This window comes from Herpailurus yagouaroundi, unplaced genomic scaffold, assembly GCF_014898765.1.
Source record: "Herpailurus yagouaroundi ecotype Mexico unplaced genomic scaffold, PumYag 222, whole genome shotgun sequence".
In the NCBI taxonomy this organism is placed as follows: Eukaryota; Metazoa; Chordata; class Mammalia; order Carnivora; family Felidae; genus Herpailurus; species Herpailurus yagouaroundi.
The window spans coordinates 633,005-649,925 of record NW_024412453.1 but is presented as its reverse complement, the minus strand read 5'-3'; the positions used below and the strand labels follow the sequence as shown (position 1 = coordinate 649,925).

At 48.0% G+C, this 16,921-nt stretch overlaps 1 protein-coding gene across 2 annotated transcripts in view; it reads left to right on the top strand.

Annotated features, from left to right (window-relative positions):
* The window catches only part of PRKCB (protein kinase C beta), a 328,287-nt gene that overhangs the window by 299,390 nt on the left and 11,976 nt on the right, over window positions 1–16,921 (top strand). For both annotated transcript variants that reach the window (XM_040458748.1, XM_040458747.1), the window contains exon 15: window positions 3,828–3,968. In XM_040458748.1, the coding sequence (XP_040314682.1) occupies window positions 3,828–3,968 (141 nt within the window). The remainder of the gene's footprint in view (window positions 1–3,827; window positions 3,969–16,921) is intronic.

The following is a 16,921-nucleotide window of genomic DNA, read 5'->3' as shown; positions in this document are numbered from 1 at the left end:
TATTAGCTGGGCCACCCTCTCCGTGTAGAGCACCTTCTCACACCACCTAGATTCTCACTCTTGGTGACTCATCTGAGCTTTGTATCTCAGCTGTATAGGTTAAGCTGCAAATATCCCTGGGGAAACCACGTGTGACTTTGTCTCAGTCCCCAACATCTTGAAGTGAATTGGGTGAAAATATTTTCTTTGAAAGTATGAGGCAAGGGGAGGGAAAACGAGGAGCAGAGAATAGAGATCCAGAGGCCCGTGAGGAGCCTAAGTGAGGCTTGTAAAAAAAAGAAGGAGAAGGAGAAGAAGAGGAGGAGGAGAACACAGCATAAGGCCAGTGCAGACCCCTGTAGACATTTTGTTGTGAGGGAGGAAGAGCGGGCGGAGGTCATATACTGAGCTTTTAGTTTGTTTAGCAATTGCCACCATTTAAAGGGCAAGGGATTTCCCGTGAACATTAACTTTCCAGTTTCTCTTGAGAAATCTGATCCCGCCATGCTGGTCTGTCATTCCTATAAAGCATGTGATAGCCAGCTGGATGGGAAGCCCGTGTCCCCTGAAGGGCGTGCCTTCTCCAGTTTGCAGAAATCCCCATCCGGCCCACTTTCATCTGGGTTCAAATCCTGGTCCCAGCATGAGCGGCACTATGACTGTAGGTAAATTCCTCAACCTTGTCTGTGGGTTGAGGATAATGATAGTTCTCCATACAGGATTCTGTGATGATTAAATGAGTTCATACCAGCGGCTCACTTACAACAGAGCCTGGCATTCTGATCCAGAACCCATGGGCCATTATTATTATTACTGTTGCTGATGCTGGCACTACTACATTACACGCCAGGCCCCTCTTGGCATCTAAGTATGCATACGCTGCCATAGGAGTTGTTTTAATGGGGGATTTGGGAGCCCAAGACCCTTTGCACATCTCACCCCATCCACTTCCTAGGTGTATGGTCCTACTCTGCAGCTCTGGGCTTCTGTTTCTTTACCTCTAAAAATGGACTAACAACCCTCATTGATCATTGGGTTGTCTGAGAGCATTAAATCAGGTAGCATAAGAGAAAGCCCCTTCTGTGGTATCGGCGCATAGTAGGTGCTTCATACACGCTCAAGACATTCCCCTTCACGACTCTGCCCTGCTGGGACAGCTGGGGGTTCTAAGTGGGTCATGGAGGAGAGAGGATTTTCCAGGTCAGCTGCATTCAGCTTCAGCTCCAATTAGCGGTTTCCCTGGTGGAGCAGATTTCTATTAATTTAGGACCCATAACCTTCAGGATTAACTGGGGTGACTTTCTTACTATCGGGTTGGAGGACCTTTCTGAGTTGAGTGGGCTGCGTCCGGTGTGGGCTCTTTCTTCAAGGTTGAGGCTCCAAAGAAGAGAAAACACTCAAGCGAACAGCAGACACTTCCTCCGAACCGCAGGCCCCAGGGGATGCGTCTGGGAGGTGATCAGAGATCGGAACAGTGATTAAATCCAGCTGTCTGCATGGCTGCAGGCACATCAGCTCAGAGTGCAGTAACTGGGCAGAGACTCGCATTAGTGCTGGATGATTCTGCAGTGGCTTTTCTTTGGTTGGCCATCCTTGTCCTTATGCGGAAATTGAGCTCGGCTTTTGAAAACCATTCCGTTCCCATTGAAAAGTCCTTTCTTTATATATCCATCCCATTAAAGAACCTATTTTCTGCCAGGAAAAAAAAAAATTAGTATCACGTGCTCAGAATGCCACTCCCACTTCGAAAAACTTAAAGCAGACAGAAGCCCCCACTGGCCACACGTTCGCACAAAAGCAAGCAGAACGCATAACACAGAGCACCTAGAGCTCCGGGTAGGGCGGATCTGTTCAAAGCACAGCTCTGCTACTTAGCTGTGTGCCTCTGGGCAAATGACTACTTCTCTGGACCAGTTTCGTACTGGACAATGAGGATACTAGTTGTAAAGTGAAAATAAAGATGAAAGAGTAATGGCTAGGAAGCCTTTAGCACAGAGCCTGGGTGCACAGGAAGCACTCAGTACACAGAGGCCATCATTGATAATATCACTGGTAGTGCTAATCAAGGCCTCGTAGCCCTTCCTTTCCTCCTATCCTAACCCTACATAGCTGTCAGGGCTTGGCCCAACGTGCTTGCCCTCCATAAACCCTTCCTGACCAAGCCACACCACAAATATCCCTGGGAGCCCACACACGAAGAGCTTTGTTATTAAAAGCCCAAGTTCTGGAGGGGCCTGGTGGCTCAGTCGGTTGAGCATCTGACTCTTGATTTCAGCTCAGGGCATGATCTCACAGTTTGTGGGATCGAGCCCTGGGTCGGGCTGCGCACTGACAGCACGGAGCCTGCTTCGATTCTCTCTCTCCCTCCCTCCCTGTCTCTGCTCCTTCTCTACCCCCTCCACCTCAAAATAAATAAATAAATAAACTTTTAAAAATAACATAAAAGCCCAAGTTCTGGAGAAGGCAGAGGTGAGATCCAAGCTCAGCTCTGTCACTTCTCACTTCTCCAAGTCCTTGCTAGTTGTTTAACCTCTTTGAGTGTCTGTTCCCATTGAAATGGGAAAAATAATAAACCCACCTCACTGGGTTATTGTGGGAATCAGGTGCATGCAAATCAGGTAGAAGCTTAGAATAGAAATGCCCACTTATTTCCCCCCTGAGAATATGAGAATAGCACATATGGAGTATATGTGCTCATGTGAGTGTGTGTGTGTGTGTGTGTGTGTGTGTGTGTGTGTGTGTGTGTGAGTATGTGTGTGAGTATGTGTGTGTATAGGGGGATAGTTTCTGATGACAAGTTATTTGGAAGCAGGAAGCAGGCTAAGCTGAGTGTCCAGCAGGGTAGGTATACATTGCTGGGTTCATCTCTTTGCCATAATCCATAAATCCTGGGCAAAACCCAAGGACTCTGACATCATGGTGTCAGGTCAACTCTGGGAAGCTTTTTGGTCTTATATGTTCCATTGCTTGTTTTTCCTCTTTGAAGGTCTTCTTGTTGGTTGTTTTTTTGTTTTGTTTTGTTTTGTTTTGTTTTGTTTTGTTTTGTTTTGTTTTGAAATCACCAGCTCTGTCTTTGCTCTCTGTGCATTTGCTCAAATCTTGAGATCAGACATATTTTCATGCTGCTTTGGATTCATTTACAAGAGGAAGCCTGTCTGGTTTCATCTTGGAGCATCTATTCATCTTGTTATTTAGCACTGGCTCAGAGACCCAAAGATGGAGGGTTTTGATAATTAAGTAATTTAAATGGAACACCAAAGAAACCTCAGCGGAGTTTAGTGTAATGTGCGATCCAAGCAAAATGAGCTGGGTTAGCTTTTGACTATTTAATGAGCTTTTGGAAAGTAATTACTTGAAACTTGGGTCCATTTGACTAATATTTTTTCTTCTGTTTTGTCATTTTCACAAGCACTTTACTGAGAAATGCAAATATTATCAGAATGAACGTGGCCTTTGCCTTGGTCACACTCCAGCTTTCTTGAGGTGGGAGGCGGGGCATTTGAAGATATTGAAACTGTCCTCATTAAATGCACCAGTAATTGCGTAAAACTCATTCTTAAATCAGAATGCATCGTGTGACATTTCTAACTTGAAGTTCAGGGCCACATTGAGGCTTAGGTCTGATTAACCATAAGCAGTCTTGCTTTGGGACAAGCAGCGGCAGGCACTGTTGTCAGGTCTTCCGATTACAAAGACCTCTCTGGGAAAGTGTTGCTGGAATGAAAAGCAGAAGATAAAAATTGAGTCTCTTATTGTCGTTTCTTCCCTAATTCATTGGAGTCCTCATTTCTGAGTGGCTCACGTGTCCTCCGAAGTTCATTAAACTCAACCTTTCTCTTCTCTTGAAGCTGATGACCAAACACCCGGGCAAACGTCTGGGTTGTGGACCTGAAGGTGAACGTGACATCAAAGAGCATGCATTTTTCCGGTATATTGATTGGGAGAAACTTGAACGCAAAGAGATCCAGCCCCCGTATAAGCCAAAAGCCGTAAGTAAACTGGACTCTCTGACTCTTGGCTTCACATGCGTAACATAACCCTCTCCTCTCACGAGTGTGTGCGCCCTCGGTGTTCCGAGGGTTAGACATCGATGGCTCCCTCAAATATGTCTGTAAGTGCTCCCGTTGATGCGCACAGTCACTGGGTACAAAAACGGAGATCTCCGCTCACACAGCCCGGCCTCTACAAATGCGGGAGAGATGCTAGATACGAACTTTTGCTTTACTGGTTCAGTTATTATGACTGTCTTCGCTGGCAACTTTTTGGAGATGTCTCGTCAGTGAGCGGGACTTCAGGTCCGGTTTTGGACTGTGACAAAGAGTCTCATTTTGCCCTCATTCTTTCCTTGGTTCGACTGTGTTCTTTTCTCTTCAAATTGACATTGAAAAGGCCACGTTACAGTATTTAAATTTAATTCTGAAACATACAGTGCATCTGAGCCAGTAAATAAAGACAGCTCCACCAGCCAGCTCCCACCCGAGTGAAACAGAGTAAAAGCAAAAGCTGGCCCGCTCGTAGACCTCTTGGAGGCTCTGAGTGTAGGTACAGCTGGGAGGCAATGTCTATAGTATAAAAAGACAAGCCTCCCATTTCCACAGTTGTACACACACGGGAGGATTTTCCATCCCCAGAGACTCGGCTGGGTGCACTGTCACACCCAGGGAGGAGGAGTTCGCCCTGAATGAATCCAATCCAAACTACAGCTCCCCAGACAGGATATTTCTTTGTTAGACTAAGATGAGCGGAGACCCGATGACTTTATTATGAGCTCTGAAACTGCCTACCGAGGCTGAAACATGCACAAAAACACTGTCATTGGAACCGGAAATTGTAAGATCCATGACGATAACGGTAGTTATGTTGATAGCATTATTATTCATTTCGTGGCCACTTATTACGCGCCAGGCACCCTAGTAAGCGCTTCACGTGTGGCATCTGATGAAATCCTCACCACAGCCTGTTACGGAGGTGCTGTTACTCTGTGTCCTGGAAGAGAAAATGGAGAGCTTAAGTGCTCTGTCCAGGGTCACTCGGCCAGCGTGCAAGGACTTAGGAATTCAAATCTCAGACAGCCTGACTCCATCGAGGCATAGCAGAATGCCCAGGGGCAAAGGGCGTGTAGGTTTAGGAAAGCCTCGCAGGTGGGGCACCTGGGTGGCTCAACTGGTTAAGCGTCTAACCTGGGCTCAGGTCATGATCTCGCGGTTTGTGAGTTTGAGCCCTGCGTCGGGCTCTGTGCTGACAGCTCGGAGCCTGGAGCCTGCTTCAGATTCTGTGTCTCCCTCTCTCTCCCCCTCCCCCATTTGCACTCTCTCTTTCTCTCAAAAAATATGTAAAAACATACTAAAAAAAAATTAAAGAAACAAAAAAAGAAAGCCTCCCAGTTGACTCTCCCCATCTCCCTGGTGCTGCACCTTCCCGACCATCCCACACCATTAGCATCCCTGCTTTACAGCATCCTTGATGCATCCTGTGTCTCTCTGGACACTCCCTGAGGTTAGGAAGCTAGATTATTTAGAGACAGCCAGTTCCACCTTCCGGCCCTTCTAATTGTGGCAAACCTACATGTTGGTGTCTAATCAGCTTCCCTGGACTGCCATCCCTCTGGCCTGTTCTGTCATCAAGAGCCTCTTTCTCTGCAGAGCACCCTTCAGACATTTGCAGATGCTGGTCTTAAATTCCCGAGCCCTGTGATTTCAGGCCAAATGCCCGGGCCCCGGCCCGCGCCGGCCCGCCGCCCCCACACACACACATGCACACCTTCCACCTGCAAGCATGTCCCAAATGACATCACCTGCAGGTGCTGATTGTCTGCCAGGTCATCAGCATCCGTCTTCAAATACAGGCACAGGATTGAGCACGTTTCTAATCGTGTCTGACCCTCAAGTGAATACAGTGGGGTCCGACAAAAATCTGTTGATTATTCTAGAGCTGGTGAACTCTGTTCCCCTGTCTACTCCCCTGTTTCATCACCTGTGATTCAGCGATGTTAATAGTCTCTGCATCACAGGATCGTTATGACGCGTAAAGTGCTCAGTGCATGCCGGGCATGCAGTCGGCCCTCTTGGAGAGTGGATAATGATTTTTGTTAGCGGCATCACACATTGATGTCTTGGGTGCAGGGTCTTTGAGGGATAGAACAGTGTTGAGTCCAACTGATGCTGTTTCCCAAAGATGACGTCCGTGTGTGCACTGGGTGTGACAGAGGGGCACTGCAGCACTTTCACTTCTAATGAACCATTTGGAAAAAGGTCAAAATGGCAGCCTGGGAGAGAAGAACAGGTTCTCTGTTCAGGGAACTGGGAACTCAGAGATGGGACACAAAACTTACAGGGGTTTCATGGGCTATTCATGACGTCTCAAAATGTGGACCCTCCCCTCCACTTGGCCGGTAGAAAGATGCAAATGTCTGCATCTCTCCCAGCGTTGAACCCGGTGACATTCTGGGTAGGGTTCATTCTTTAGTTGTAGAGCAGTGGTTTTCAAAGGGTGGTCCCCAGACCAGCAGAATCATCTGGGAATTTGAGGAATGAAATGCTCGGGCCCCTCCCCAGAAACCGTGACTCAGAAACCCTGGGGGTGGGGCCTCCAGGTGAATCTGATGTGCCCCAGGCTGAGATTCTGTGCTGTGGAATTTAGTGTTAAGAGCTCATGGGGAGAGGCGGACATGGCAAGGAGGAAAATGTCTTTAAGGGGAAGACATTGGTTCTCGCCTAGTCTGGGTGAGGGGTGGTGCCTTCTGGGAACAGGTCGCAGGCTCAGCTGCCTACAAGGCCAGGCAGGTAATGTAAATATGAGAGAGGGAGTGGTTGGGGACAGAGGCAGACCGCAGGGCGGGCAAGCTATCTACAAAGGCCCCACAGGCGCTCACCTCCAGCTGCCCAGTTGCAGGGTTCTGGTGACCGTTACTAATGACTGTGATCTTCTTTTTTAATTATCCATAATAACAGCTACCTTTTTCTGAGCATCTTCTACGAGCCAGGTTTGCCCTGCAGGGATACAGGCTCTGCCTTGCTCTGTCCTCACCAAGATTTTTAGGTGAGAGCTCACTAGTTTTTGATATATCAGCCACACATTGTTAAAAATTAAACCCAGTTCAGGCCGAAGTAAACACATCCGTAAGTCATACGAGGCCCAAGGACTCAGTTTAAAATTTTGGGGGGTAGTGATTACTCAAAGTCAGGTTGGCATTTAACCGGTTCCTGTTAGTACTGGTTCTTTACAACTGAGTCCATGCTGACTGGGTAAATATTTTGAAACTTCCTGCTGAGCAATAATGAATATAAAAATATCTAGCCAGCGCCTGGCTCATAGAAGGTACTTAGGAAAAAGGAGCTGTTCTAACCACTGATAATATAAAAAGATTACAATAATTAATAACAGATCAATAGGATCCTCAGACTGTTCTGCATTCGATAATGGTTTCCAACCAGCCAATGTCTTGAATTCCCTCTGGTGGGTTGAACAGTGGCTTTCAAAGTGCAGTGATTGCCCTGGACTGGATATTTCAAGATGTTCAGCCGCCAGCTCTCAGGGGAAGCAGGAACTGCCCTTGCTGCCTGAGACTGAATTAGAAATAATAACACATGCATCACCCCGTCTTCCGATTCAACCTGCACCTGTGCCTTTGGGCTGTGGATGCTGGCCTTAGAGTCCTCATCCCACTCAAGGATTTCACATTTCCCTTCCGCACACCCTCCCCGAGGACCGTGGTAAGTGTGTGCAGAGTGCCATGTGCCTTGCGGGTTATTAAAAGGCATGCGTGTATCTGTCAGTGTTCCAGATTCATGCATACCATTAAGCAGAGAGCAACGGGAGGAAAAAAAAAAACCATGGGGTAATAACAGAGGATCATATTCAAACATCAGTGAAGGGTGCTATTACTGGAGGTTCATTAACGTGGGTTTTGCCATCTTTTGTTATGGCAGGGAGCCGTATGCGGAGCATTGTTCATAACTACTGAGATACACTAGCTTTGGCACATTCTTTCACGTACCTGAGTGGTTTTTTTCAAATGTGCATCTGATTGTGTCACTCTTGCTTAAAGCTTCCCTGATGGCTCTCTGCTGCCCCCAGAATCGTGCCTGCTGTTCCTTAGCATATGTGGCATCTAGGGATCTTCCATGGTCCGGCGTCTGCCCCCTCCACAGCTTCAGCTCCTGCCTCCAAAAGCAAGCGTTTCTGAGCTTCTTTTGGTTCCTCAAACATGCGACTCTGTTCTCTTCCCTTCCCGGCTCTGTCCGTGCGTAGCCATCCACCTGGGATGCCCGCACCCTTCCCCACGCTTCGCCCACCTCCGTCCTCTGTCCCTTGTTGGTGTCTTGCTCCTTCCCCCTCATCAGATCAGGAGAACATCATCCCCTCAGGGAGGCTCTTATTGATTCTCTGCTAGTGTCCTATCAACAAACTCATCACACTTTATTGTAATTGCTTGTTCCACGCGATGCCAGCCTTCTTGACTAGGACTGAAGGGTTCTGACTGTCTTTGTCAGTGTTGATTCCCGGTGCTTAGCCTAAGGTTTAGCACCTAGCCGGCACTTCATAATTTTTACTGAATAAATGAAGGAATCCACGAACGGCTGTAAGGTAAGAGGCTGCAATGCTCTGAGCAGAGGAACATAAGGGGTTCTCTAGGGATATATACTAGAGCCTGGGGGTGCTTTTCTCATGTGCAGAAGGGCATCTCGAAGGAATAGGTCGTTGTGTAAGTTCCTAAAGAGCTCGATTTGGGTGCTGAGTTATATCGGTCATGGCATCGTGTGGTTGTGTGCTCAGGGAGAGCATGGGGAAGGGTCGGTGATGCAGCGCGTGAATCCTTGCGCTTTGGATCAAGGGCCGTGGCTCCTGCACTCTGCTGTCGCCCAGCTCAGTGTTATGGGTGCCCTGGGGTCACCTAGCAGATCGTCTTAAATGCTGCTGTGCACACACGAGTCACCTGGGTACCTGGTTACAATATGGATTCTGATTCAGCGGGTTCGGGGTAGGGCCCGAGATGCTGCGTATTTTCACATGTGCTGGGCTGCTGCCGGACCTTTCATCTGCTGAAAACGAAAGGCAGATCCTGTTGTAGTTAGTATGCCGTGTAGGACGGTGAAGGCTGTGCTGCAGGGGTGTGTAAGCTCTAGTACAGAGCGTGCTGGCGAATGTGGTTCAGGCCACACGGCAGGCTGTGGTGGGTCAGTGTGTGTTGGTGGGTGGTGCTAGTTTGTGTGCTAGAAGGCGGTGTGTGTGGCGGAGCGTGTGGTGGAGCAGTGGGTTGAGAAGCAGGGTGTTCTGGTTCTGTCCTCCTGGGATGTCGCCCAGCGCCCTGGGTCATCCTCTCCACAGGTGTTTATTGACGTTAGGTACCATTCTAGGTGTTGGAGACACGGAAGTGAAAATAACACAATCTCCGGCTCTCGTGGAACTTCTCTTTTAGAAGGAGCGGGCAAACAATAGACATAGAAATCGGCAAATAGGGGCGTCTGGGTAGTTCAGTCGGTTAAGCGCCCGATTCTTGGTTTTGGCCCAGGTCATGATCTCACAGTTTGTGGGTTCAAGCCCTGTGTCAAGCTCCACGCTGACAGCATAGAGCCCACTTGGGATTCTCTGTCTCCCTCTTTCTGTGCCCCTCCCCTGCTCACTCTCTCAGTCTCTCTCTCTCTCTCTCTCTCTCTCTCTCTCTCAAAATAAATAAACTAAAAAACATCAGCAAATATGTTAGAAGGAGATAAGCATTGTAGAGGAAACCAGAGCAGGGGTGAGGATGGTGAGAGGTGGATCAGAGAGAGGTGGCTGGAAAGCCTTTCTGGCATTTCAGCAAAGATGGGAGGAATGTGTGAGCCATGTGTGTATCTTGGGGGGAGAGCGGTTCGGGCGGTGGTAACAGGTGCAAAGGCCCTGAGGCAAGAGCTTGCCTGGCATGTTCAAGGAAGAGCACAGAATCCAAGTGCTGAGCTGAGTGGGCGAAGGAAGGGGGAAAAGAAGATGATACTGGTGAGGCCACGGGAGGGGCAAGATGGTGCAGGCCACTGTAGGATCTGTGGCTTCTACTCCGGCTGAGATGGGCAGCATTTGGAGGGCCCTGGGCAGAGAAATGGCATGATCCGACTTTGGGTTTTCAGAGAATCACTCTGACTGTTGTAGGTGCAGGGGTGAAATCAGGAGACTGGTTCGAGGCTCTTGCGGTCATCCAGGTGGGAGCCAGTGGGCATTTGGACGGGACGGGGCTGCCTGAGGGCCTCCAGGGTGTGTTCATATCGGCACACCTAGCCCTCCCTGGTTCCTGGCACCTTGTGGACGCCCAGTGATTACCCCAGGGGCCAAGAAGGAATGGATGAAGGAGAATCCCTTCAGACTGCCTGCATAATCGCTCCTCGAGTGTAATGTGGTAGCCAGTTGTTGGTCCTGGCAAAAAGCAGGATGAAGGAATGAAATAGGTTGTCGTGAAAGTGTCTGGAGTTCAGAGTGCTGGCATGTGGGGCACGGAGTGGGGCATGGCTGTTCCTCCTCTTGTCAGTGTAAATTCTGTGGCGGTGTGAGAGGTCCCACGTGCTCGGGGTGGTAGCCGGGCAGTCCCCTTGGTCTGGGTGAGCAGCTCAGAATTTGGCTGTGCTGCACTAAGAGGGTGCATTGAGGCCATGGGTGAGCATGTCTGCTGGCTGAATTTGTCGTATGTGGTGCTTCAAGTCACAGTAGAAGATATGCTGATGTAGTGTGTTTAAATCAACATGCCCGATCGAGATTTTGGTGGCATTCATACGCTAGTAGGAATTGCCTTAGTGAAGTCTGGCGGTGTCCCTGATGCCCAGTGCAAAGCTCGCTGTGAAAACTGGGTGGAGGCACACGCCTTGGGCTCCATTCCCCAGCTGTCAGCAGAGATGCAGCAAATTGAGGAGGTGGGAGGAGAGTAACCAGGTCACAAGGACGCCCTGCTTCGTTACGGCCCACGGAGGCCTAACTACTAGGGTGTTTGTACAGCGACTTGCCCGCTAGTGAACGTGGCTCTCTTTCGGTTCTAAAGTGTGCTCCATCTGATGGCCCATTCGTTCTGAGCGGGGCTGGAGGAGTACAGCTCGCTGAGAAGCGGACAGTAAGAGCCATTCATCCTGGGCAACCGTCCGGGACCACCCAGACATGATCAGCATTGCTCACGCCTTCCATTCATTCCAGCCCGGGTGTCAGGCCTCACCGACTCCAACCCCTCCTCGTGTGATAGTCTGATTCCAATCATTTCCGCTTTTGTTACCTGTCCTCCTCGTCACTTGACATAAAGCCCCGTACAGTTTTCAGGCATCTGCACATCAGCAAAGCTTTGGGATCTTGGAGGCTGAAAAACGCAGAGCCCCTGGTCCCCTTTCTACATCACGACAGCCTTTCATGTGATAGCGTTTCCCAAACACTGCATCATTATCTGATCACATATCATGGCCTGCATCCTCCAGGAGTCTAGATGCCGAACTGCTTCGGAAAGTAAATCATGCTCCCAGGACTTGGTTTCTCGGCAATCCTGTCATCTGAAAACATTGTTTGTGTAGCCGAGGTCAAAAGCTTCAAGTACTGCTTTAATGAGCTGCAGTTCTGTTCATGTGACATTCTCCTCCGAACCTAATTGCCCTTTACAGCGTATGAGTAAGTGTCTCTGAGTGCATGTCTGAATGTGTGTTTGATGTGCTGACATTTCTGAATTGAAACCACAAAGTGTAACCTTTGTATGTTTGCTATTACAACTCCAAAAGCAAGGCTTAAGAAAGGGGGCGAACTTTCTACTTAATACGATTTATTTAAGAATAGAACCTCCCTCCCCGAGGCAGCACCAAATGCTCAGGAGAACAATACCTTTCAGAAAGCTGGGATTTAAAGTCATTCTTCTGAAACCCGTACTATTCAAATATACCGGACAAAATATTGAGTTACTGTCTGTGCCAAGCAGCGTTCTAAGTGCCTTCCAGGCACTACCTCAGTTAATTCTCTATGAGAGAGAATTATGGGTGTCATTATGGGGGTCTCTATGGGTGTCATCGTCACCGTATGACAGATGAGGGCACGCAGCCTGGAGAGGTTAGGATGTTTGCTCAAGGTCCCGCAGCTAGCAGGTGGCAGAGCAAGGCCTTGAACCACGGGCTCCACACTGCCAGTATCCTTGGAAAGATTATCAGGAGCACTTGGAGCCCCTTTTAAGGTTTGAAATTGCACCAGTGGGAAGGAGCCAATACCACCATCCAACAGTGTCTGTTACATAATAGACGGAGACTAGATATTCTTCACAATTCAAATGATTTAAAATTTATTTTAAAATGTCGCAACAAACAAGTAACATGTTCACACCTTTTACACTTCACTGGCAGGGTTTTCAAAGATGCAAATTTCACCGGCTCCTTCAGGCTTTGATTTCGAGGCTGACAAAGACCGCAGACGTTGAATGCCCTCCGAGGGCAGGGCATGGCAGCATCCGAGCTGAGGCACTCAAGACGGGCTCATTAAGCAGTAGACATCTCCCCACTCGGCTCTGTTTGTTCTTTCGGTTATCCAGAGTGTGAAGTTTACACAGATCCTCGTCAAGATATTAGGCTACATTCAGACACTGACGCACAAATAGCCAAGAGTGGTTTAGGACACAGAGGCCCGGAGTCTGTCTGTTTATCTTTCTCTTCCTCCCTCCACCCACCCGTGGAGAGCTGTGGATCAAACCAGGCTCCCTTTGGGCAGTTGGAGTTGGCAGACTCCTGGACCAACTGAAGTTCCTAAATCACTTGCCAAGTGCATGACTCTGAGCTGTCCCCCGGTGGAGATGCCAGCCGTGTGAACTGAACTGGTAGATGGGAAGGTCACATGCTGGGGGAGAGCACAAAGCTCTTAGGATGTGTCTGGCAATAACTTCTGGAAAGTAACAGAAGTCCAGAACTGGAGGAGCCCTTCGACGTGGGTATAGATACCATCATTCTAGAGAGGAACAAGCAGAGGCCAGGAGATTTGCTTCGGTGACTTACACAGGAAATAGAACAGAACCAGGCCAAGATGGGCCCTCCAGTTAATGGATGCAGGACTTTATTAATACTGTTTACAACCGTAACGATAAAATGGGCCAGGCATGTTCTGTGAAATTATTCAGTTTTACAAAAAGCAGAGCCTTCGGTCTACTCACAACCACCCTGTGAAATACTACTGTTATTACCTTCCGTGTGTAGGTAAGGAGGTAGGCTCAGAGAGGTTAAGTAACTTGCCCATGGCCACACAGCTAGTAAGTCCAAATGAGTGCCAGTTTAATTTAAAGGCCTGTTTCGTGAGTTCGAGCCCATGTCAAGCTCTGTGCTGAAAATACGGAGACTGCTTGAGACCCTCTCTCTGTCTCCCTTTTTCTCTCTCTCTGCCCCTCCCCCACCCTCTCAAAATGAATAAATAAACATTAAAGAAAAACCCCTTCCCTCAAACCTGGGATCGCTCCTTCCCACTAGTAGGACCGCTGCCCCTGTCTGCTCATTCACACAAACCTTTGAAAGAACTGCTATTTCTTGTTACCTCCAAGATCGTATTTCATGACCATACATTCTTTTTCTAGTTTGGTGCATCTGGCTTCTGCCTCCACCTCTCTGTTTTGACATTTCTCCCGGGGAGTTGTCAGTGACCTCAGAACAATCTTCTCTCAGAGACTCGTCTTCTCATTCTTGACCTCATTATATTATTCGATATTCTGATCTTCTCTCCTTTAAAAAAAAAAAAAATCCTAAAATGTGTGAACTATGCAAAGCAGCATCAAAACTATCCAGTGAGACTGTCTCCTCCGCCCGCCCTTGACCCTCAGCTAGGTGCCTTGGTTCTGCTCCCCGGAGCCACTCACAGTGACCCAGTTCTGGGCCAGCCTTCTAGAGAGGCTGAGTACAAGCGCAGGACTGCCCCACGTCACACAGGAGGATGCCAGCACGCATCTTCGATTCCCGTGCCTCACTTTGTTACCTTCTGTCTCACAGATTGTGTTTTGTCAGCATCTCGAGATCTACTTCATTTTCAATAGCTTCCTAGTTTCGCATACGCATGAGTGCCTCTGTAGGGTAAATTCGGAGTCCCCTCCTCCACTCTTTTCAAGCCCCTCTTCTTTCTCATTTATATGGCCCTGAGCTCACTGATTGTCCAGAAATACTGACTCCATGAAGGCTCTGAGGCCATGATGTCAAGACATGCATGACCCAGAAAGGGAAAGAAAAACTTTCATTTCTTGTTTATTTACACGTGCAGTTTCTTAAAAACAACCACTGAAGAACAACAACTTCTTGGTTTGTAAATCTGCATTAAAATGTCTTTCCAAGCCCAGGCGCCTGGGTGGCTCGTTCAGTTGAGCGTCCAACTTGGTTCAGGTCATGCTTCCGATTCTGTGTCTCCCTCTCTTTGCCCCTCCCCCACTCTCACTCTTTCTCTGTCTCTCTGAAAAATAAATAAACATTTAAAAATTTAAAAAATGTCTTTTCAAGGCAGCAAGGCTTGGGTTGGTGAGGGGGGGAGGGAGTGGAAATGTGTCCCTTTTGCCCCCGGGCCCACATCTGCCCCTCACTTCTAACTGGGAGCCCCATTTAGGGCCTGACGTCACCTTGCACCCTCCCATATCCCACTAGCCTCGGGTGGAAAAGATACCCGTTTGTGTCTTAAACGTCTGTACTTGCAACAGCAATATCCCAGGAGGGGCTGAGTCATGGCAGGGCCTGCAGGACCCCTCTGTAGCCAGAGCACGGCCACTGCCAGTAGACGAGCTCACTGCACTCCATGGAAGCTACCAGCTACCATGTCACATGTCTTCTGTGCATTTTATCAAGTCCTCCTCACCCCACACGATAAGGTAGGTTAATTCGACATAACAAAAAGTTGGCTTAGGGAAGTCAGCTCACCTGCTTAAGGAATCGGTACCCGAGTCGGCATTTAAGTTCCCACCGTTCGTAAGACAGTAAAATGAAGTAGGAAGCCTGTGGTCTTTGGAATCGAACAGACCCGACCCTGGATCTTGGTTCCCCTCCTTGACGCTGTATGGCCCTGACCAAGTCGTTAACTTTCCAAATTATCTGTTCGGTGGAGATAACCCTTTTCCTGCCTGTCTCACAGACCCGTGAGAATCGAAGTTATAAAAACATAGGCAAATAAGGGGCGCCTGGGTGGCGCAGTCGGTTAAGCGTCCGACTTCAGCCAGGTCACGATCTCGCGGTTCGTGAGTTCGAGCCCCGCGTCGGGCTCTGGGCTGATGGCTCAGAGCCTGGAGCCTGTTTCGATTCTGTGTCTCCCTCTCTCTCTGCCCCTTCCCCGTTCATGCTCTGTCTCTCTCTGTCCCAAAAATAAATAAACGTTGAAAAAAAAAATTAAAAAAAAAAAAAAAACATAGGCAAATAAATGGGGTAACTTTATTTGAAGCCAGCGACATGGGTGAAGAATAGATAAGAAAAATATGACACTCTGTTCACACGGGAAAATGTTTAGAGTGTTTCATCTCGTTTCTTACAAGCAGGGTAAATAATAAAGGACTGATTCTATATTTTGTATCTTTATACAAAGTCTCCATCCATCTGTTTGTCCGGCCAGGACAGCAGACTAAAATGTTAAGGTCATGAAGGTATGGAGAGGGTGAAATAACAAAGGGTTTTGTTGTTTCTGTTTCTTGTGCTTTTGAATGACTTGTTTGTTTCGGCAAGAAATGTACAAGGCTGATGGAAGAGTCTGGATTGTTGCCAGATCTGGGATCAAATCATAGGTACTTAAGCCTTGCTCTACAGCAGAGACATCGTGGAACCATTGGATTAAATGAGATACTGCTTATGAAGTACTTAAACAATATCGGGCTTATATGTACTTAATAGGCACTGCTACTCATCCGTCTGACAACATTGAGTGCCTGCTGTGTGCCAAAACCTGTCCTGAGTCCTGGGAAGGCCATGGTGTGACTTGAGCTCTTGTGGGGCTTACCGTCTAGATGGGAATATAATTCATCAGCAGAGAAGCAAAGAAATAAACGTGTAATAGAGATTGGGCTATTTGGGTATTGTTATTTCCTGTGCGAAAGTGATGCCCTGAGGGAGAATTAACAGGAAGGGAGAATTGGAGGTCCTGTTTTGTCCGGAGGTGATCCCGAACAGCTCCTCTGAGGCGAAGGCATTTAGACCAAAATCTGGAGGAAAAGAAAGCATTGCATCTTATTTTTAGATAAAACAAAACACCAAACTTGCTACCCAGTGCAAAAGCCCCTTCTCTTGCTGACTTCCTTCTAACTAAATAGACACAAGAGATCAAACACCCCGATTGTAAGGAATCTTCACTATTTGCAGACAAAGGAGCTTTAATCTTTCTTTTCTTTCTACGCTGTATTTTGTCTGACTCTGCTGGGGAGAGAAACCTTGGTACACAAACGACTTAAAAATGATCCAACGTGTTTACAGCTCTGTGCTTAACTGACTGCTTCTCACTGGGTGGGGCCCTCCTGTGTTGTCCTGCTGCGGAGAACTGTCTGTAAGGCATGAAAAGGACCCAGAATTTCATTGAATTTGCACATTAAAAAAAAAAGAATACTCTTTTGTCTTTTTGCCCAGGCTGTATGGCTTATGTATATTTTCAGTGTGACCTTCTAGTTTGGGTTCCTGCTGTCTTGATAGAGGCCGGGTTCCCCTGGTGTCTTTCTTTCTGGTCGCACTCAGCTTAGATGTCCCCTCCTCCAGAAAGTCTTCCTGGCCCTTCCTAGGTGCCTCACTTCTGTGCTAAATGGCCCCAGTTGTCACATGGTGCCATGTGGTGGCCTGTGTGTGTGTCTGTCTCCTGCTAGACCACAAGCTCCGTGATGACAAGGACAGGGATCCTCTTGTGTGCCATCATATCTCCAATGCTTTAACACACCTCCAGCAGAAGAAGCACCAATAGCTCCCTCATTTAAATGAGCTTTTGTGGGTTTTTTTCTTATTAAAAAAAAAATATATCTGTCATTTAAATTTTCAAACAC